General features: G+C 34.9%; 1 protein-coding gene across 1 annotated transcript; it reads right to left on the reverse strand.

Annotated features, from left to right (window-relative positions):
* Nucleotides 1-13,786: 13,786 nt before the first annotated feature.
* LOC116128360 (gibberellin 20 oxidase 2-like) lies at nucleotides 13,787-16,816 on the reverse strand. The gene is made up of 3 exons (XM_031414071.1): nucleotides 16,284-16,816; nucleotides 15,880-16,201; nucleotides 13,787-14,059 (listed from the first exon to the last, which is right to left on the reverse strand). The coding sequence occupies exons 1-3, from the start codon at nucleotides 16,814-16,816 to the stop codon at nucleotides 13,787-13,789; spliced, it is 1,128 nt and encodes a 375-aa protein (XP_031269931.1).
* Nucleotides 16,817-24,084: the final 7,268 nt, after the last annotated feature.

Genomic DNA, 24,084 nt, shown 5'->3' on the forward strand with positions numbered 1-24,084 from the left:
TTTTCAGATTCTAGTTCTGATAACATAAACACACTCTCTCTCTCCCTCTCTGTATTTCTGTTCTCTCTAATCGCTACATGCGACCTGATTGTAATCTGTCATAAATAAAAAGACAATAGACGTGGGATTCGCTTTGAGCATCCGAACTATTTTAAAAATAGTCTCCCTTTTATTTGTTTCATTCTCTAGTTCGCGTGTAAATTCTAAGTTCGCTTATCGCTTTGCACGTGCGAATAGTTGGTGTCAAAATCAAGTATCAACACTTCTTTTTGTTTGTCCCATGGAGATAGCTTAGCAAAAGATTCCATATGGTTTTTTTGGTCTTGGAGCTTTTCTAGAGATGGTGACAATGGACGTGAAGAGTTACTTGAATCCATTTGGAGAGGAGTGACTTAGTAAAGGGCATGATGTACCCCTTCTATATAATTCAAGGAGACGAGAATTGGATGGAGAACATCTTTTGTTTGTTGGTTTGTTATTTTTCGTTTGAGTTTTTTTTCTATTTTTTAATTGGAAAAAAATATTTTAGTTATGTTCGAGTGGACTTCTTTAAGTTGCTCTTATACTTTGGATGATTGATAATAAAACTTTCCTCTAGATTTAAACCAAAAAAAAAAAACCTAATCCTGTTTAAGTTACGTGTGTTACGATAAATCCAATAAAAGAAAAATAAGAAATTTGATCACTAAAATAAAATCATTAATCAATTTTTCTATTAGCTTAATTTATGTATATGATAGGTGATAAATAGTAATTTTTTTTTTTTTTTTTTTTTTTTTTTTTTTTGTGGAAAGGATGTATATTAAACTTTTACTAGAGTGAAACTTAATTAAAACGTTGAGGGAGGCCGTGAAGGTGAATCTAAGTAAAGAGATTTGCCGATAGGCTATTGAAGTACTTCAATGAAATAGGTATAAAAGTCATCTTGAGTTAAATGTTATGAAGACAACAGTCCTTGCATTCATTTATATTTGCATATGAACCAAACCATATAGCACTAAAGAGATTACCGATAATATTAAAAAAAAAAAAAAAAAATAGAATGTTCCAAATTCTATTTACATTAATGTTGAGTTCTTTTTAACATGCTTTTAAAACCTGGACCAACCCGGCTGGTTTAACCGGTTAGATCGGGACCCGGGACCTTCTCCGGGTCAGGTTACCCTTTCAACTGTTTTAAATTTAAAATCTAGCAAACACACCCCTGATTAATACGCATCAGTCCCTGAAGGTTTGAAATCCAGCAAACACACCCTCTTGTCAAATGTAAATCGGTGATGACCTCCCTTTTTTAGGTGGCCTTCCACCTTCCCTTGCTGTCAGAAACCACCTTCTGACTTTCTTTGGGGTCGCGACACTTCATCTCCAGTAGTTGCGCGATGTTTCTTTGTCTAGCACTTTTTCTTCCATTTTCCAGCGTCGATCGGCCTTTTCCGGCATCGATAGGCCTCCTCAACCACCAATCTACCTTCTCCCAAGCTCTCTTGCCGTCGTTCACGAAGATCCATAGTCATCTCGCCAAAAAAAGCCACCGAGACCGTTTCACTTCCACCACCAATTTGCCATTTTTTGGTGATGCCTCAACTTGCCAACTATCGATTCATCCTCCCATCACCCGATCTATCCTCCCTGGTGTGTCGCTGTCGATCTCCCAGTCGATTGCCGATTTGCATTTGGCCATGGGTTGTGTTTGCTAGATTTCAAACCTATAGGGTCTGATGGGATTTATTAGGGGTGTGTTTACCAGATTTTAAACCTGTCAAACCATTGGTTAAACCGGTTAACCCATGAACCCGTCGCCTGAACAGGTTACCTCCTGGGTCGGATTTTAAAACCTTGCTTTTTAAGAGTTGTTCGTTTGAGATATCAAAATATATTGGAAACCATTGGGGAGATCCGGATTTCCTTATTTCGTAACCCTCCAAGCACTTGCAAAGGTACCCAGATCCATTGTCAGCATTAATAGAAGTGCTTTTTGTCTCTGACATGCATATACAATGCCTCATGTTCTTTTTAACCAAATTATGGCTCAAGTCATGTTGATGTGAAACTTCATTTAAATTATTATCACAAAGAATATGATCTCACAACCCTAACAGGCAACTGCTATTAGCCAAGTCACATGTGCCATTCAAAAACTAAAAGAATTATATAGCTTACCCTGGATTGGTCCATGACCCTAACAAACTCATGCTTATTTATTATTCTATATATTATTTAATTAATGGCAATAAAGTCTTTCTCATCTTCAGTTGCTTTCAAGGATTTCAAAACACATATAATTACAATCTTTTTAACATTTTGCAATTGCTATCAACATTGAGATCAGGCAATGATTAGAATTTGATCAAATGGTATGTTGAAATGGTGATTATTGTTATAATTGTGAGAGGAGTTTTGATACCATGTCAGAATTGAGAGGGTAAGAGAAACAATTGAAGAAGAATGATAGCTATGTAAGGATAGAAAATATTATAATAATGATGCAATCCTTATAATAAATAAAATAGAATAATATATAAAACATAATAGGAATGAGAATAATGTCACATATTCTCATTCTATATATTCGTATTCATTACGCAAGCTTTGAGTTTATGACTTATACAAACCACAAGTTTGAGGAGGAGTGTTGACATGCAAATATAGGAAGAAAATATGTGACAATATTTATTCACATATCATCTGGACATGGAATGGGAATATGTGAACAATAATATCTCTTCTCCATATATATATTTAAAAAAGGTAATCCTAATTCTAGTCCAAATCTCAGGAAAAAAAAATAAAGGGAGCCTGACAATTTCCTACCCAAGGTAAGGCATAAGATGGTAAGTCAGTTTTCCCATCTGAAATATTTCAAAGAAAAAAAAAAAAAATTCCACCAATCGTTAAGATTCGTCCGTTAACTTTAACTGAAGAATGATAGAATGATAAATTCAATGTTTTTTATTAAAAAAATCAAAATTTAAAAGAATATAAAAAACTCCCAAACCCCTTTTATCTTTCTTCCCACCCCACCACCCCAAAATCCTCTATGTCTCATCCCTTCAGCTTCCCCACATCTCCTATATCCCACCACCATCAGTTCCTAACCTCACCCAATCTAATCTAGTCTCACTCCCCTATCTCTCATATCCCTAGAAATTTGACAAGGACAAGCATGAGATTTTGGAGGAGACGGTAGAGTGTGTGGAGGTTTGTTGTTGGTTGGCGAAGGCTCTAAAGAAGAGGCAGAGATCATTGAGGTTGTCGGAGAGGGTGGGGATCTCCATTGCCTCTCTCCTCCATCCGATCACACTTGACCGGATGCAATTTGGGTTGAATCACACCTAGCCAGGTGAGACTCATGCCAAAATGCACTAGGCCATGTGCAATTCCGGCTGGATCGCACTAGGCTGGTTGCGATTTCGGCATTGATCACTTGAATTATCAATAATTGTGTTGGTGATAGTAAGAATGATAGCCAAGCATGAGTGGCTCGGGCTCGGCTTGAGAAAAGCTTGAGTTCGTGTCGAGCCGAACTTGAGCTCGAACAACTATACTCAACTGACAAGCCGAGTTCGAACACTCGAATACACGGCTCGCCAAGCTCGTGAGTCTAGCCAAGTTCAACATATATATATATATATCCCGTTATCTATTCTCTCTCTTTTCCCTTCTCTTCTTCATCCCGTCTCTTCTTCTTCTTCTTCTAGATTTGGCTGCCCATATAAGCCATGTCGGTAGCAAGATATGGGTGAGTTTTGAGTGGATTTTAGAATGGGTTTATGGTGGCTTTTGTTGTGAGTTATGCTAGATTTTAAGGTGGTGGGAGATGTTTGATGGTGGCTGGGAGATGGTTGGCTTTTGTTGTTGTGTTGTTATTGTTTTGTATTATGTTCATTGTTGTTTTGGAGAGATTCTTGGCTTTGTTTTGAGTGAATTATTGGCTATGTCCTGTAAGATTGCGTTGAATCAAAAGTTGGTTAGAGCTCCGGAATTGTAATTTTCATCAGATACATGAGCAATTCACGAGTACAAGTTGGCTTGTGCTCGATTAAACAAGCTTGAACTCGAGCTCAAGCATCGTTTCTGGCTTGCAAGCTCGAGCTCGAGCACAAGTATCCAAGTTCGAGCCAAGCTAGTTCGAACGAGCTCAGCTTGTCACTGTTCATCACAAGTCAATCTCGAGCCATGAGATACTTGGCTCGGCTCAGCTCATATACACCCCTAGGTGGTGGTGCTAGAGGAGGTGTAGGTGGAGCTGCAGACTTTGGTGGTGATGGAAGAGGCGTTGAAGGTGGGGCTTTAAGGATTGGTGAAGAACATGGCGACTTGTATAGGTGGAGTGCATGGTGGTCAAACTCGGCCAAATTGAGTCAACCCGTTTGACCGAGAAGAACAATCAACAAAGCTTGATTTTTTTTTTAGAATGTAAAACTTAATTAAAACGTTGAGGCCGTGAACGTGAATCTAAGTAAAGAGATTTGCCAATAGGCTATTGAAGTACTTCAATGAAATAGATATAAAAGTCATCTTGAGTTAAATGTTATGAAGACAGTAGTCCTTGCATTCATTTATATTTGCATATGAACCAAACCATATATCACAAAAGAGATTACCGATAATATTAAAAAAAATAAAAAAAGTTAAATGTTCCAAATTATATTTACATTAATGTTGAGTTATTTTTAACATGCTTTTAAAATCTGGACCAGCTCGGCTGGTTTAACCGATTAGACCGGGACCCGAGGCCTTCTCCGAGTCGGGTTACCCTTTCAACTATTTTAAGTTTAAAATCTAGCAAACACACCCCTGATTAATACGCATCAGTCCCTAAAGGTTTGAAATCCAGCAAACACACCCTCTGGTCAAATGCAAATCGGTGATGACCTCCCTTTTTCCGGTGGCCTTCCACCTTCCCTTGCTGTCAGAAACCACCTTCTGACTTTCTTTGGGGCCGCGACACTTCATCTCCCACAGTTGCGCGATGTTTCATTGTCTAGCAATTTTTCTTCCATTTCCCAGCGTCGATCGACCTTCTCTGGCATCGATAGGCCTCTCAGCCACCAATCTACCTTCTCCCAAGCTCCCTTGCCATCATTCATGAAGATCCACAGTCATCTCGCCAAAAAAAGCCACCGAGACCGTTTGACTTCCACTACCAATTTGCCATTTTTCGGCAATGCCTCAACTTGCCAACTATCGATTCATCCTCCCATCACCCGATCTATCCTCCCTGGTGTGTCGCTGCCGCTCTCCCAGTCGATCGTCGATTTGCATTTGGCCATGAGTTGTGTTTGCTAGATTTCAAACCTATAAGGTCTGATTGCATGTATCAGGGGTGTGTTTACTAGATTTTAAACATGTCAAACCATTGGTTAAACCGGTTAACCCGTGACCTGGTCGCCTGAATAGGTCACCTCTTGGATCGAATTTTAAAACCTTGCTTTTTAAGTGTTGTTCATTTGAGATATCAAAATATATTGGAAACCATTGGGGAGGTCCGGGTTTCCTTATTTCGTAACCCTCCAAGCACTTGCAAAGGTACCCAGATCCATTGTTAGCATTAACAAAAGTGATTTTTCTCTCTGACATGCATATACAATGCATCATGTTCTTTTTAACCAAATTATTGCTCAAGTCATGTTGATGTGAAACTTCATTTAAATTATTATCACAAAGAATATGACCTGACAACCCTAACCAGCAACTGCTATTAGCCAAGTCACATGTGCCATTCAAAAACTAAAAGAATTATATAGCTAGAGAGGGTCTACCTTGGATTGGTCCATGACCCTGACAAACTCATGCTTATTTATTATTCTATATATTATTTAATTAATGGCAATAAAGTCTTTCTCATCTTCGGTTGCTTTCAAGGATTTCAAAACACATATAATCACCATTTCAACATACCATTTAATCAAATTCTAATCATCGCCTGATCTCAATGTTGAAATGGTGATTATTGTTATTATTGTGAGAGGAGTTCTGATACCATGTTAGAATTGAGAGGGCAAAAGAAACAATTGAAGAAGAATGATAGCTATGTAAGGATAGAAAATATTATAATAATGATGCAATCCTTATAATAAATAAAATAGAATAATATCTAAAACATAATAGGAATGAGAATAATGTCACATATTCTCATTCTATATATTCGCATTCATTACGCAAGCTTTGAGTTTATGACTTATATAAACCACAAGTTTGAGGAGGAGTATTGACATGCAAATATGGGAAGAAAATATGTGACAATATTTATTCACATATCATCTGGACATGGAATGGGAATATGTGAACAATAATATCTCTTCTCCATATATATATATATATTTAAAAAAGGTAATCCTAATTCTAGTCCAAATCTCATTAAAAAAAAAATAAAGGGAGACTGACAATTTCCTACCCAAGGTAAGGCGTAAGATGGTAAGTCAATTTTCCCATCTAAAATATTTCAAAAAAAAAAAAAATTCCACCAATCGTTAAGATTCGTCCGTTAACTTTAACTGAAGAATGATAGAATGATAAATTCAGTATTTTTTATTAAAAAATTCAAAATTTAAAAGAATATAAAAAACTCCCAAACCCCTTTTATCTTTCTTCCCACCCCACCACCCCAAAATCCTCCATGTCTCGTCCCTTCAGCTTCCCCACATCTCCTATATCCTACCACCATCATTTCCTAACCTCATCCAATCTAATCTAGTCTCACTCCCCTAACCCTCATAGCCCTAGAAATTTGACAAGGACAAGCATGAGATTTTGGAGGAGACGGTAGAGTGTGTGGAGGTTTGTTGTTGGTTGGTGAAGGCTCTACAGAAGAGGCAGAGATCATTGAGGTTGTCGGAGAGGGCGGGGATCTCCACTGCCTCTCTCCTCCATTCGATCACACTTGACCGGATGCAATATAGGTTGAATCACACCTAGCCAGGTGAGACTCATGCCAAATCGCACTAGGCCATGTGCAATTCCGGCTGGATCACACTAGGCTGGTTGCGATTTCGGCATTAATCACTTGAATTGTCAATAATTATGTTAGTGGTGGTAAGAATGATAGCCAAGCCAAGCCACTCACGAGTGGCTTGGGCTCGGCTGAGAAAAGCTTGAGTTCGTGTCGAGCCGAACTTGAGCTAGAGCAACTCAACTTAGCCGGCGAGCCGAGTTCGAACACCCGAATACTCGGCTCGCCAAGCTCCTAAGTCGAGCCCAGTTCAACATGTATATATATATATATATATATCTCCTGTTATCTCTTCTCTCTCTTTTCCCTTCTCTTCTTCATCCCGTCTCTTCTTCTTCTTCTTCTAGATTTGGCTGCCCACATAAGCCATGTTGGCGGCCAGATATGGGTGAGTTTTATGTGGATTTTAGAATGGCTTTTATGGTGGCTTTTGTTGTGAGTTATGCTAGATTTTAAGGTGGTGGGAGATGTTTGATGGTGGCTGAGAGATGGTTGGCTTTTGTTGTTGTGTTGTTATTGTTTTGTATTATGTTCATTGTTGTTTTGGAGAGATTCTATGTTTTGGGTGAGTTCTTGGCTATGTCCTGTAAGATTGCATTGAATCAAAAGTTGGTTAGAGCTCTGGAATTGTAATTTTCATCAGATACATGAGCAGTTCACGAGTACGAGTTGGCTTGTGCTCGATTAAACGAGCTTGAACTCGAGCTCAAGCATCGTTTCTGGCTTGCAAGCTCGAGCTCGAGCACAAGTATCCAAATTCGAGCCAAGCTAGTTCGAACGAGCTCAGCTTGTCACTGTTCATCACAAGTCAATTTCAAGCCATGAGATACTTGGCTCGACTCAACTCATATACACCCATAGGTGGTGGTGCTGGAGGAGGTGTAGATGGAGGTGGAGACTTTGGTGGTGATGGAAGAGGCGTTGAAGGTGGGGCTTTAAGGATTGGTGAAGAACGTGGCGACTAGTATAGGTGGAGTGCATGGTGGTCAAACTCGGCCAAATTGGGTCAACCCGTTTGACCAAGAAGAACAATCAACAAAGCTTGATTTTTTTTTAATTTTGATTTTGGATTGTTTGATGTTTGATGATTGTTTCTAATTGATTGGGTTGAGAAAAAATTGAAGTTTGACTTGTGTGGTGGGGCTCTAGGGACTAGTTGGTGGCCTTACTTAGAAACCATCGCGGCCGCAACAATGACCTTGTAAGGTCACCATCGTGGTCACAACACCGTCGACGCCTTCAACCAATGGGAGAGTGAAAATGGAGGAAGTGAGTATGGCCGTATGGGTATAGGGGCGAGGAAATGGAGGAAGTGGGTGTGGGAATTGGGGAGAGGAAGTGAGGTTGGAGGTGGAGCTGACAGTGGAAGAGACGGGACAAACTGGTAATTTATATCCCCATGTATAGCTGAGGGCATATCAATAATTTCACATTTAATGAATGGGTATATAAATAATTAACTTTGTTGACATAACATAACATAATAAAAAAATTCTTAAGTCAAATAATAAAGGATATTTTTGTCATTACAGTGACTATACCATGGCAGTTAACGAATTTCTCTAGCAGATTTTAATTGTGGGTGGAAAATTATTTACTTGAAACATTTCATGTGAAGAAACTTACTTATATCTTACCTTGGTTGGGAAATTGTCATTCTCCCAAAATAACAAATTCAAGATGAAAGTCAAAGTCACGTCACAAAAATTAACCTCATAAATTGATATCGCTTTGTTGATTTGATTGATATGTACAAAACCTTAATTAAAAATCATTTTTATAGTTTTATGATCAGAAACAACCAAACAAAATTATAAAGTATATAATTGTTTGAGCATGAACCAGTATAGGTTAAAGTGAGGCGTTAATTAACACAAGGGTTCAATTCATCCAACATCATATCTAGGGACTAGGGATAAGCAGTTTCGGGTGTCCACCCCAAATTAAAAGAACTGGACCAGACAATTCCTTAGATTTGGAATCAGAACTGGAATCTGAAACATAAGTTTCGATTCCCATTCCATTTACCTAGGATAATTTTAATTACACTTTTAAAAAAAATTACAAATAAACCCTCAAAATTGAATACACCCCAATAGTTATAGGAATTACAAATACACCCCAACTCTAACTGTTTATAAAAATTACAAGAGCCCATGCATCTTTCAATCCAACACTCTTATTCAAACATTTAAATAAACAAGCATATACATGGTAGCACAAGGAGAAACATTGTCATTTTAAATACATTTGTAGACGATTGTTTGAGTGAGATGAATAACACTGGAAAAAATTTGTCATAGTTGTTATTTTTTCGGAATTAATAATATATCATAATTTTGTAAATTGTTATTTCAAATAAATTCAAGGGAAGTTATTTTTTAGACCCCATCTAGTTTTTCAGTAACTCTCATTGTTAAATTACCTATTTAATATAAAAAATAACTCTCTATGTTAAATTAAGTTTTTTATTCACACCGCCTTTTTTCCTATTTCAATTTTGCTACTTAACTTTTTTTTTTTTTTTTAGATTCATGTTGCTATATAATTACCTTTTTATTGTTTTGATAATATATTTTCATAAAAAAATGAAATAAAATAAAATGTGTTAACGATTATGAAAATTTAAAGTTATGTTTATGTAAGAATTAATAAAATAAAATAAACGATGCTTAAACATTTCAATGGAAACAAAATGTTTAGGTAATAATTTTCTTTAAGGTTCAAAATAATAATAAAATAAAATAAAGTTGACAGGCTCAAACATTAGCATATTTTTAAAAGCTCAAACTTTTGGGTTTTGGGCCCAAGAAGAATCCTATTCGGCCAATTTAACACCTTCTTTCCAGCACATTCCAAAAAGAAATATTAAAGAACGAGAATTAAGTCAAATTCTTCTTTTTTTATTTCCGGAACAAGAAACTCCCATGGAAAAACCAGCATCAGAATCAAACTCCAAAGAGCTTCAGTGCGTTGGAACTTTAGAAATCGTAAAACCCAAACCGGTTGGTTTCCTCTGCGGTTCAATTCCAGTTCCCTACAAAACATTTATTTTCTTCTTCTTGTTTCCATATTTATTGGATTTGAGATGTTTCTGTAACTACTTGTATTCGATGCATCAATGCCATTCCTAAGTTGTAATTTCTTGACTGCTTGACTGCTTGGCGAGAGAAGAGAGAAGAGAACGCTCCAAAGTCCAAACCGGTTTTTCAATGTTAAGCGAATTGGGTATTTTGATTTTGAAATGTAAATTTTAAGACACCCCAGTTTTTTATGCTATTTGTTTCACCCCTGGATCCTAAACCACTTCCCAGCAGGATACCCAAATGTAGGTTCCGGTTCTGGTTTTCCGTTCCAGCACTGCAAGAACCGGAACCAGACCCAGGAATTGCCGGTTCCAATTTTCCAGAACCAAAACCAGAACTACCTTGTAAGGGCCGATTCTTGTTCCTACCCGGAAGCGGCAATCCAGGTACCTACCCATTCCGGTCTACCCTTTACCCATGCTTACCCATAAATTTCATATCCTTACAATAATAATTCATGAATAATTATTTTGGTTTTCAATTCAACAGACTGTTATGTATGTCAGTCAATGTAAAGTTCCAAACTCATATAGCATATCAAATTAAGAGTAGAATCCAACCACAAAATGTCCAACAAGCTTAAGTTATGTATATTGTATGGGCAAAAATTCGTGTTGGACCTCATGAGACCCAACAGATAAGATAGATAGATGACAGTCCAAGGCCTTAGGCAAATTCCGGTTGGATCTACGCTTAAATCTACTTTGCAAATTGGCCTTTCTACGATTTGAGTTATCCTCCAAGCTAAGCTAAACTGGGTCAAGCCCACTAGCCCACAACAATCCAAAAATAGAAAGCAAAATCCTATTCAATTTTCACTTCTGTCAGGATATCGAATCGCAATCATAAATGTTAAGCTTAACCCAATAAGGAAATGAGATCTTATCTCTTTTCTAATGACAACTCTTTTATAAGATCGGAACCTAGATCCCAAAAGGTTGAAGTCAAAAAAAGTCTGATGAGCCTTTTAGTTTAAGCCTCCCCTCTTCACTTTCGTATTTAAGTTAGTTGCTTAGAAAAGCCTTACATGCCATATCTAGTTGATTTTTCCATATCTAGTTGATTTTTCAAAGATACATTCTAAATCAAAATGCGAAAGCCTCTATATTCCGTATCTTTTTTTAATAAGACAACCCAATTATTCTCCTTTTATTACTAGGATTCAAATCTCTTGGGTTCATTATATAAGCAGGGACAGATTCCCTCATTATTCATTCAGAAATCACCTGCAACACTTAAGGTCTAAAAGTTCTTGCTCCCAAGAACTGCCGCATGACTCTGCTACTCTCTCCCCTTAGCCCTCACCAAATAGCCTCTTTCAGTCTCATTGACTTGAACATTGAAGTGTCTACGGTAGGCACCATACTGGTGTCTATCTAACCTTCATGTTCCCTTTTTGTGCTCTTTGTGCAGGTCTACCAGATTGTCAACGGCTCACTTCGTAAATGATTAGTCCCTCTCAATTTGACTATAGATTTTATTGTCTACATATATCAATCAATGTAAATTACCGGAACTAGATTGTGTGATAACTTGGAATATTAGAGGGTACGTAGTTTAGCAATAAAGATGGAGGACATTATGTCGTGTAGCAAGTAGCAAATCCTATTATCATTATTTTCTGGACTGCAATTCCTTGGGCTTTGGAGGTTAACCACTCAAAGCTACCCTCAGAAAATACGCAATGAAATGAAGCCCAATTAAGAAGTTGCCCACAAGCCCGTCCAAATATTCTAGAAATGAAAGAATTTTAATTAACTCGTCTCCTGTGGATTAATGTTGATGTAGCTAGCATTGTGACTTGTGAGCACACAAGATTTGCAAGTTGTACTTATATGTAATGGAATCAAAGTTCGCCTTTACCCTATTTAGAGGGCTTAATGGTATTTACATTTTCGGATCCAGCTAGCGGTTTCATTAACAAGCTCATGAACAGAATATATATCATCGTTAATTTTGGTCTCTTAACATATCCTCTTGGGGACGATTTTCTTGATTCATTTTAATTTACAAGTTAAACTAGAAACAGAAGTTTCACTAGCATATAAAAGAATCTGGTTAACTTGTTTTAAACATTTACCAAATCAGACAAAACTAGAGACCAAATCTTTAGCCTGAGTACCTAAAATTTTCTTTTTCATCAACTAATCACAAAATTATTTTTCCTCCATCACCAAAATCAAAATTTCTGGCAAGTCAATTAACAACAACTTTCACTTGTATTCTAATGTATAAATGCGTATATATAAGTACAAAACATACCTTGCATGAAAAAGAACTATCATGTTCTTCCTAAACGCTTCAGCGGGCAATGCTGCAACGATTCGGTTATTGAGTATATGGGTATAAATAATTTATTAGGTTAGTCAATTTTTCACTAAGAAATTTAGAATTGTACGAGCCATTAGTCATGATATATATTATATATGCATTACAATTGTCGCGATTTGTCATATCAAAGTACACGGGTACTGGAGAGGGCACGAGATGAAAGTTCAAAGTAATAAATATGGGCATAATCTGACCGGAGACACGCCTGAAATATCACCATCTTTCATCTTTTTGAAGGGCAATTACAATCGTGCACAACCTTGTCCAAAAGTTGATGTTGTATTTTCAAGCGGAAGCTTCATTGGAGGTGGACCCTGTCTTCAAATATAGCATCTAGTTCATTCTACATTTTTCTAAGGCATCAAATTAATGTGGTAATTGTTCTCTTGTACTTATTTCCTATATATATTCCAATCTACTTTTGTTTGTCCTTGGTTATAGTTTGGCACTTTGGCCCCGTCTCTAGTCTTTTCTTGCCACACTTGCATTTTACACGAGACAGCCCTCGTGTTTGAGGGTGTTTATAGTTGATACGTATCAGTAATTAACTGAATATTAATGTATATTTGTTGTCTAATGGAATTCATTTAGGATGACAAAAACATGTAATAAGTTGTTGATTCATGAATATTAATGGAACAAAGACTGAGTGCATGCAATAATAATTCTCAGTCGTGCATACATAACATATATTAAAATTTCGGTATGTCGCAGTTGATTAATTCATTTTAAGTAACATCGCTGATCTTACTTTTAACCACTTGTAATTGTTCTGTTACAATTATATAAACAATAAATTAGTGTACTCATAACTAATATAATATTAACGTCAAATCATGCTCTTGATATGTATAATTATATATGTGGTAGTTGATGTTTCCTTTAGTTTTTCAACCTTTATGTGTTTTGGAGATGTTATAATCATTTTCCTCAATAGACAGATTAATTATTCAATGAAAAAAAATGACATGATGAGTGCAGGTCTGTGGTAGATTGATTATGAGATGACTAGACGTTCTTGTAATATATATTTATCATAATATGTGGTTAACATTTTTGTGCTAAAATAAACAGAAGGGAAAATTTAGACAAAGAAAATGAATAAAGAAAAGAGTAATCTTTTACCTAGTAATAAGAGGGCACAAGAAAGAAGAGCACAAGAACAGTTCCTTCACTTTCATTGATCAATTATATAAACAAGAATTACGGAATTAATGCATCCAAATATGCCTGAGTTCTTAAAGCAACCAGGCAGATTCCCACGATCAAAATCATGAGAGGAACCTTAAACTAAGATCCAGAAAACCATAGCGAAAGGCGACAGCCATAGCTCATTGATGACAAACTAGCTTCAATTAACACACTCTTTATTCCCACAATTACACATATGAAAATTAAAAAACAAGGAGAAATTAACTCAAGGATTGAGTGATTTGGAAGATAGAAACCATTTGGTAAAGTTTTTAAGGGTGTCACTATCAGCTCTGTAGTGGAACTGTGTGAATCGAAGCAAATCTGACCATGTGAAATCGGGGTACATCCTGGTCCCTTGGTTGCCCAGAAGATCCGATGGGGGAATCACCACCTTGTCATCTCTTGGGTTAACAAAGAAAGCCAATGATATTCTCTCCTTGTCTGTGTTAACCACTGCCCTATGCAGGCAACTCTTGTATATCCCATTTGATAATGCCTTCACATCCAACAAAATAAATTAAGACTATATATCAATGCCACATGATTTACAGGCCCACTCTTTGACATGTCAAATTAATACATACATACCCTAAACATATATACTTGTGAATATCGCAAGAGAATTATTAAGTAATAGTACACACTCTTTCAAGTGAGAAAGTCTTCCATACAGCATGATGTAATACAATAAGTCAATAAGAGAGTAAATATATTTTATTTGTGCTGATGTAACATATTCTTGTTATCTAGTTATCTTACATCATGTTGTGTAAAAGATTTTTTTCCGAACAAACATGTTTCTCTCGTTTAAATTAACCCTTCCAAATTATGCTTCCCGAGAGGTATGTTAAGAACTCCAGGTTTCGGAGATATTCTCAAATATGGTGAATTTATGGTAAGTATTTAATTAGGTATAATATTATATATATAATATTTTTTATACAACATAATGTGGTAAAAAATGATTGATTGACTTTAAATTAAAAATAATTTTTTACCTAATTAATTTTTACCATATAATATTATATGAAAAATGTTATATAAAAATGTTATACATGTAATATTATTTTCTAATCCGGAGCACAAAACAGCAGATGGACCCATAGTGCAATCACGTCAACCGAAAATTCAGATAAAACTACTAGACACACCTCATAAATTACGTTCAGATATTTATTGTTGATATTAATTTCATTCCATTTTCTACTTATAATTAATTACCAATGAAAATCTATATATTTTCCTGCACGTGATCAACTAAGCATATATATAACCTAGATCACGTAACCCACTCAATGAAAACCCAAGCCTAAAACGAAAATTTAAATAATTGGAGAAAAAGGAAAATTTTAAACAAAATTTAACTAGTATTTATCTAGAAAATGACCTTTTTAGTAAAAATATATTGACCCTAAATAAAAGGAATTGTGTAAATGTAGAAAGGTACCAGAATTTAAACCATAGTTAAGTATGGCTCCATTTGGCTTATTATTTCTACCTATATTTCCAATCTTCTTCCCAAAATACTTGTTTGTTTTGTTATTTGAGAAATATTAGTATATATTTTTTAAATATTTTAGACCCCTTAAGTTTATTAATTTCATTAAGTAACCCCAAAAAAAAGTTTAAAAATTAACAAAAACATTCCCACCCACCCATACTTGCCAGGTTCCTACAACCACCTTCGGTGGTAGCCGAAATCTATCACAACGGCCTACAAATGACCGAACTTGGCCAGTAATTCACCGATCTGGCCTTTTCCAGCCAGATCTACAGTAGATTTGATCGGAAAAGGCCAGATCTGGTCGTCAACAACAGCCAAAGAAATGTTCGTCATTGATAGTCAATGACGGCCATATCTTTGGTCGTCGTTGACAGCCAGATTTAGACTTTTACGGTCGTTGACGGCTAGATCTGACATTTTCTGACCAGATCCGTGATGGATCTGGCCGGAAAAGGCCTTATCGACGCCCTACTTGCAAGATCCAACCGGTTTACATTGTAACGCCATTTTCCGGCTAGATTCCGATGGTGGTGGCCAAAATCTGGCACTGTGGGTGGGTGGGTGTGTTTTTGTCATTTCACAAAATTTTTATATATTCGGGTGTTTAGTTAAATTAGCAAACCTAGAGTGTTTTTTTGTAAATTTTTAAATTTTACCTCGTAATACTCTACTATTCAACTACCCAAAATTATTCCCAAAATCCTATCCAAAATAATAAAACAAACGGACCCTATATTTTTTTCAGTATCAGTCAATAAATAATCAAATTAAATTTGATGTGTTATTAAGGAAAGTTGGATATGGAAACTTACCGTGAAAGTCTCACCAATATTAATGACTAGGGCACCAGGACGAGGTCGAACAGACATCCATTTGTTGTTAGTGAATACATCTAAGCCTCCCACCTCATCCTGGTAAAGTATGGTTAGCGATGTTGGGTCACGATGAGGACCTGTGCCAAGAGTAAGCCCTGTCTCTTTGCAAACAGGATAGAAGTTACATCTCACCAGAGCACAACAATCTTCAAAAAAATTTCTGTAAAAAAATCGATCGACTCCCAGGCTGATTGCCAGAAGTTCCATTATTCCCAGAGATAAGCACTTCATTGCTTCAGAATATTTTTGAAAAATCAGTCTACAAAATTCAGAAAAACTCCTTGTTACTACATATAATATGACTATACGTAAACACAAGTTAGGTTTAAGGTTAATCTTACCCTGTCTGCTCAAAATCTTCTCCTAAATGGGATTTGAAGTAGTTAACAACAACGGGTTCCTGGGAGTTCTCATGGAAGTCGATAGATAATGTCTCTTTCCAAGGCAATTTAGAGGAGAAACGATCAGTATGGGAGCTGGCATATCCACTCGTGGCTTCGGGGATTTTCTTAACCCTCGATTTTAGGGTAGGTGGTAGCTTAAAGAATTTCGCTGTTTGATCATATGCGGCACTTAAAACACGTGAATCAACACCATGATTGATCACTTGGAAGAATCCATGTTTCAAGCAAGCTTCTCTGATTCTCCTTGCAGCTTGCTGAGTTCCCATCTCGTCTCCTTTAAAGAACCCTTCAAGATCCACTAGTGGCTCATTCAGCTCTTCTTGAACTTCAACCAAGTCTCCTTTCGGCCATATGAATTGTTTGGGCACCCTTATTTGTTTCTCCCAGAATGATGAGTCCAGTTGGTGTTTTTGGTGATGGAGCAAAACTGAAGATGATGACAAGAGAAGTGAAGAATTATTTGAATCCATTTGGAGATGAAGTGAGTCAGTAAAGGGCATGATGAACCACTTAAATAGAATTGGGTAATAAAAAACAATACACTTACAATCCAATCAAACAAACCTTTACTTTCACTTACCTATTCTATTGTCTGAAAATAGAAATCTTTTCTGGTTTCAATTGTCCAATAAGGTAGATTACAAAAATTTTTATTTAATTTATTTCTTAATATAAATTTCTTTTTTACCTTTCTAATTTTTTTTTACCTCTCTAAATAAATTTTATACCATATAAATCTAAATACATCCTAGATTTCCTTGCCAAAGGTTGTACAAAGCAACTTTCATATAAAACAATGTATATTTACTTTCTCCTACTCATTCTACTGTCTAAAAATAGACATCTTTTCTGATTTTAGTTGTACAATAAGATAGATCACGAAAAATTTTATTTAAGTTATTTCTTAATATAAATTTATTTTTTTACCTTTCTAATTTTTTTTAATTCTCTATATAAATTTTATACCATATAAATCTAAATATATTCTTTATTTTCTTACCAAAGGTTGTACAAAGCAACTTTCATATAAAACAATGTACCTTTAAATTCTCTTACTCATTCTACTGACTAAAAATACACATCTTTTCCGGTTCCAGTTGTACAATAAGATCAAAAAAAAATTTATTTAAGTTATTTCTTAATATAAATTTCTTTTTTACCTTTCTAATTTTTTTACCTCTGTATATAAATTTTATACCATATAAATCTAAATACATCCTACACCAAAGGTTGTACAAAGAAACTTTCATATAAAATAATGTATCTTTACTTTCTCTTACTCATTCTATTGCCTAAAAATAGACATTTTTTCCGGTTCCAATTGTCCAAATAAGATAGATAACAAAATTTTTTATTTATGTTATTTCTTAATATAGATTTCTTTATTACCTTTTTAATATTTTTTACCTCTCTATATAAATTTTATACCATATAAATCTAATTGCATTTTCTTACCAAAGGTTGTACAAAGCAACTTTCATATAAAACAGTGTACCTTTACTTTCTCTTACTCATTCTACTGCCTAAAAGTAGACATCTTTTCCGGTTCATATTGTCCAATAAGATAGATCACAAAAATTTTTATTTATATTATTTCTTAATATAAATTTCTGTTTTTACCTTTTTAATAATTTTTACCTTTCTATATAAATTTTATACCATATAAATCTAAATACATCCTAGATTTTCTTACCAAAGGTTGTACAAAGTAACTTTCATATAAAACAATGTATCTTTACTTTCTCTTACGCATTCTACTGCCTAAAAATAGACATTTTTTCCGGTTCCAGCTATACAATAAGATATATCACAAAAACTTTTATTTACGTTATTTCTTAATATAAATTTCTTTTTTACCTTTCTAATTTTTTTACCTCTTTATATAAATTTTACACAATATAAAACTAAATACATCCTACATTTTCTTACCAAACGTTGTACAAATCAACTTTCATATAAAACAATGTACCTTTACTTTCTCTTTCTCATTCCACTGCCTAAAAATAGACATCTTTTCCGATTCCAGTTGTATAATAAGATAGATCACAAAAATTTCTATCTAAGTTATTTCTTAATAAAAATTTCTTTTTTACCTTTCTAATTTTTTTTTACCTCTTTATATAAATTTTATACCATATAAATCTAAATACATCCTAGATTTTCTTACCAAAGGTTGTACAAAAAAACTTTCATATAGAACAATGTATCTTTACTTTCTCTTACTCATTCTATTGCCTAAAAGAAGACATCTTTTCCGGTTCCAATTGTCCAATAAGATAGATAACAAACTTTTTTATTTATGTTATTTCTTAATATAAATTTCTTTATTACCTTTTTAATATTTTTTACCTCTCTATATAAATTTTATACCATATAAATCTAAATACATCCTGAATTTTCTTACCAAATGTTGTACAAAGCAACTTTCTTATCAAACAATGTACATTTACTTTCTCTTACTCATTCTACTGCTTAAAAGTAGACATCTTTTCCGGTTCAAATTGCCCAATAAGATAAATCACAAAAAATTTTATTTATGTTTTTTCTTAATATAAATTTCTTTTTTTACCTTTTTAATATTTTTTACCTTTCTGTATAAATTTTATACCATATAAATCTAAATACATCCTAGATTTTCTTACCAAAGGTTGTACAAAGAAACTTTCATATAAAACAATGTACCTTTACTTTCTCGTACTCATTCTATTGCCTAAAAGTAGACATCTTTTCCGGTTCCAATTGTCCAATAACATAGATAACAAAATTTTTTATTTGTTATTTCTTAACATAAATTTCTTTATTACCTTTTTAATATTTTTTACCTCTCTATATAAATTTTATACCATATAAATCTAAATACATCCTACATTTTCTTACCAAAGGTTGTACAAAGCCACTTTCATATAAAACAATGTACCTTTACTTTCTCTTACTCATTCTACTGCCTAAAAGTAGACATCTTTTCATGTTCAAATTGTCCAATAAGATAGATCACAAACATTTTTATTTATGTTATTAATTTCTTAATATAAATTTCTTTTTTACCTTTTTACTATTTTTTACCTCTCGATATAAATTTTATACCATATAAATCTAAATACATCCTAGATTTTCTTACCAAAGGTTGTACAAAGCAACTTTCATATAAAACAATGTACCTTTACTTTCTCTTACTCATTCTACTGCCAAAAAATAGGCATTTTTTTCGGTTCCAATTGTACAATAAGAGAAATCACAAAAACTTTTATTTAAGTTATTTCTTAATGTAAATTTCTTTATTACCTTTCTAATTTTTTTTTTTTTACCTCTCTATATAAATTTTATATCATATAAACCTAAATACATCCTACATTTTCTTACCAAGGGTTTTACAAAGCAACTTTCATATAAAACAATATACATTTACTTTCTCTTACTCATTCTACTGCCTAATATTAGACATCTTTTCCGGTTCCAGTTGTATAATAAGATAGATCACAAAAAATTTTATTTATGTTATTTCCTAATATAAATTTCTTTTTTACCTTTCTAATTTTTTGTACCTCTCTATATAAATTTTATACCATATAAATCTAAATACATCCTACATTTTCTTACCAAAGGTTGTACAAAGCAACTTTCATATAAAATCGCGTACCTTTACTTTCTCTTACTCATTCTACCTAAAAGTAGACATCTTTTCTGGTTCCAATTGTCCAATAAGATAGATCACAAAAATTTTTATTTATGTTATTTTTTAATATAAATTTCTTTTTTACCTTTTTAATATTTTTTATATTTCTATGTAAATTTTATACCATATAAATCTAAACACATCCTACATTTTCTTACCAAAGGTTGTACAAAGCAACTTTCGTATAAAACAATGTACTTTTACTTTCTCTTACTCATTCTACTGCCTAATATTAGACATTTTTTCCGATTCCAGTTGTACAATAAGATGGATCACAAAAATTTTTATTTAAGTTATTTCTTAATGTAAATTTCTTTTTTTCCTTTCTAATTTTTTTTTACCTCTCTATATAAATTTGATACCATATAAATCTAAACACATCCTACATTTTCTTACCAAAGGCTATACAAAGCAACTTTCATATAAAACAATGTACGTTTACTTTCTCTTACTCATTCTACTGCTTAAAAATATACATCTTTTCCGGTTCCCGTTGTATAATATGATAGATCACACAAATTTTTATGTAAGTTATTTCTTTATATAAATTTCTTTTTTACGTTTCTAATTTTTTTTTACCTCTCTATATAAATTTATACCATATAAATCTAAATACATTCTACATTTTCTTACCAAAGGTTGTACAAAGCAACTTTCATATAAAACAATATACCTTTACTTTCTCTTACTCATTCTACTAACTGAAAATAGACATCTTTTCCCGTTCTAGTTGTACAATAAGATGGATCACAAAATTTTTTATTCGAGTTATTTTCATAATATAAATTTCTTTTTAACCTTTCTAATTTTTTTTTACTTCTCTATATAAATTTTATACCATATAAATCTAAATAAATCCTACATTTTCTTACCAAAGGTTGTACAAAGCAACTTTCATATAAAACAAGGTACCTTTACTTTCTCTTGGTCATTCTCCTACCTAAAATGGACATGTTTTCCGGTTCTAGTTGTTAATAAGATAGATCACAAAATTTTTTATTTAAGCTATTTCTTAATATAAATTTCTTTTTTACGTTTCCTATTTTTTTACCTCTCTATATAAATTTTTTACCATATAAATCTAAATACATCCTACATTTTCTTACCAAAGGTTGTACAAAGCAACTTTCGTATAAAACAGTGTACCTTTACTTTCTCTTACTCATTCTACTACCTAAAAATAGACATTTTTCCAGTTCCAGTTGTACAATAAGATAGATCACAAAATGTTTTATTTAAGTTATTTCTTAATATAAATTTCTTTTTTACCTTTCTAATTTTTTTTATCTCTCTATATAAATTTTAGATTTTATTCATATAAAACTAAACTATCTATTAAATATGAATGTTATTATACAAATAATAATACAGCATATAATTAAAGATCAATAGCTAATAATCTTAATCTTGAGAGATGCTATTTAATTATATTTAGTATTTGTATGGGCCAAAAATCGTATTGAACCTGACGAGGTCCAATAACAAAATGACAATGTCACAGCCTAAAGGCCTTAGCCCAATTTTGATTGGACCCATGCTTAAACTACCTTGTGAAATGCCTACTCAATGAGTTTGGCCACCCCACAAGTTGAGCTGAATTGGGGCCCATTCACTCACAGCAGTCCACAATAAGAATCGGACTCCTGGATAATTTTCTTTTCTAACAAGATCCCATATCTCACCCAAAAAGGAAAGCATGAATGAATAAAGGCAAGAAATATAATCTCCTTCCAAAAGGAGGACTCTCATACTAAGTAGGAATCAGAGTCCTACTAGGATTCGAACCGCTTGGGTTCACTATAAAAACAAAGCAAACCCTCTCATTAGGCATTCAAAAATCACCCCTAAGTTCCAGTATTATCGCTTCCAAGCTCCTAGCAAATTTCGACAGCATCCAAACATTCCAACTTGAAGAGCACTCTTCGTAGGTCTACCAAGATTATTAGTGCCTCATATCACAAGATGCTATTTTTACAAGTTTGATCGTAAATTTTACCGTTTACAATTTGGTGCCTACCTTGGGGCCTTGGCAATTTTCCGATTCAAAATGACAAACTGAAGCTGCTCTTCCTCCCAATTTGGCGATCATGACCAATGACACAAAGACTCTAGCGTCTAATGTTGTGGCATAGATTGCGGCTCTCACGACACCAGTGGAGGAAAGCAACAATAGATATCAGGCTTTAGAGGCTCAGAATGTTGTCATCCGCGTGGAGAACCAAGCACTCCAAGATAAGGTAACCTAGTTTTACTCTTTAGATTGGTCTCTTAACCAACATCATGCATCTTCCTCTTGGCATCCCATTCAACCTAGACAGCTCTTCCTGACCCTGGATAATGGTGCTACCACTAACCACCCTCATGCCGCGACCCCAGCAACAGCCATGTCAATGGTCAAGCCAACCGGATCAATCACCACTCCATCCATCACCCACTCGACCTTTGAAACACCTACACAAGCCACATTACCCCCGCTGTTGAATGCTACCTTTGCCCACCAAACACATCCAATGAACCCAAAAACTAACATAGCCCAGCAAGGTTTCCCACATGGCTCAACGATACATGTTAATCCCAGAGTGTTTCCCTAATTACTAAACAACCTATATGCCCCTATGACCACACCCCTTGAACAAACCCTAACCAAGTGGCTAGCTAAGATGCAAGCCATGATCCAGCGCATCCCAAGCGTACCAACACCCCTGAAAAGGGGTCAACCTTAAAGCTACACCAACTCACCATTTGTAGACACCATTGGCCTTGCAGATATGCCCCACAAATTTACCTTCCCCAACATGAAGCTATATGATGGAATCACCAACCCAGATGACCATATAGACTCCTGCAAGCAATGAATGTTCACCACCGCCATACCCAGAAACTTCCATGAGGCATGCATGTGTAAGAGCTTCAACTGCAATCTAGTAGGACCAGCACTCCAATGGTACACCAACCTCCCCAATCACTCCATAGTGTCTTTTGCTCAGCTCACAGACACCTTCGTAGAGCAATTTGATAGTAGCAAAAGGCTATAGAAACTATCTGGTGATCTCTACTAGATCCAGAAACATCGCAATGAGCCACTTCGAGACCATGTGGGATGCTTCAACCTCGGGTCTCAATCCCTTACTGCAACTAAAAGACCATAGTTGACGCCTTCAGGAAAGGCCACCTCTCAGACAGTGAGCTGTACAAAGAACTCACCAAGTTTAATTGCAACACCATAGAGGACGTGTTAGCCTATGCTTGGATTAAGAAAATGTGGGAGGAAGACGAAGTTCACAAAGCCAAGCAAAATGCCTATGATGATCGTTGCTCCTGTCACCCTAACAAATGCCATGATACAAACCGACCAAGCTGTATCCAGTAAGAAGAGTTTTGGTACGTGACAATAGGCAGCAACTAGAGCACCATTTGGCTTGGCACAATGACGGTATCTCCAACACACCCCCTTGATACAAGATGCCCGATTATAACCTAAACATTGAGTCGATGGAAGTAGTAGTCATGATGAAGGAAATGAGAAACTTAGTCAAATGGCCGGCCAAGTTGAAACACCTTGGAGCAAAGCAAGACATCATCAATTGGTGTGAATTTCATGGAGACCACGGCCATGATACCACCGACTGTATCGCACTTCACCTCGAGGTAGTCAAGCTACTGAAGAGGGGACACCTCCATGAATTTCTGACAAACAAAGGAAAAGCACCATGGCAAACAGAGGTCGCCAAATCACTCCACCACCAAAAGTTCCACCAGCAGGTGAAATGTGTGGTGTCATCTCTGGTGGATCAGAAGTAAGTGGGGTGAGCTAATCCCCAACAAAGCACCACGCCCAGGTCACAGCCAACTCACAGATCCAACACTCTAAACCGTCACTACAGAAAGCTACCAACTTGACTATCGAGTTCATAGATAATAAAATAACAACACTCTAGAATCCCTATCATGATGCACTCATGATTACATTCCAGATCCCCAACATCATTGTCAAAAGGATCCTGGTAGATCTCGGCTCCTTAGCCAGTATCTTGCTCTTAGAAGCATTCAAGGTGATGGGGTTAG

This window comes from Pistacia vera, unplaced genomic scaffold (genome assembly GCF_008641045.1).
Source record: "Pistacia vera cultivar Batoury unplaced genomic scaffold, PisVer_v2 Contig2, whole genome shotgun sequence".
In the NCBI taxonomy this organism is placed as follows: domain Eukaryota; kingdom Viridiplantae; phylum Streptophyta; class Magnoliopsida; order Sapindales; family Anacardiaceae; genus Pistacia; species Pistacia vera.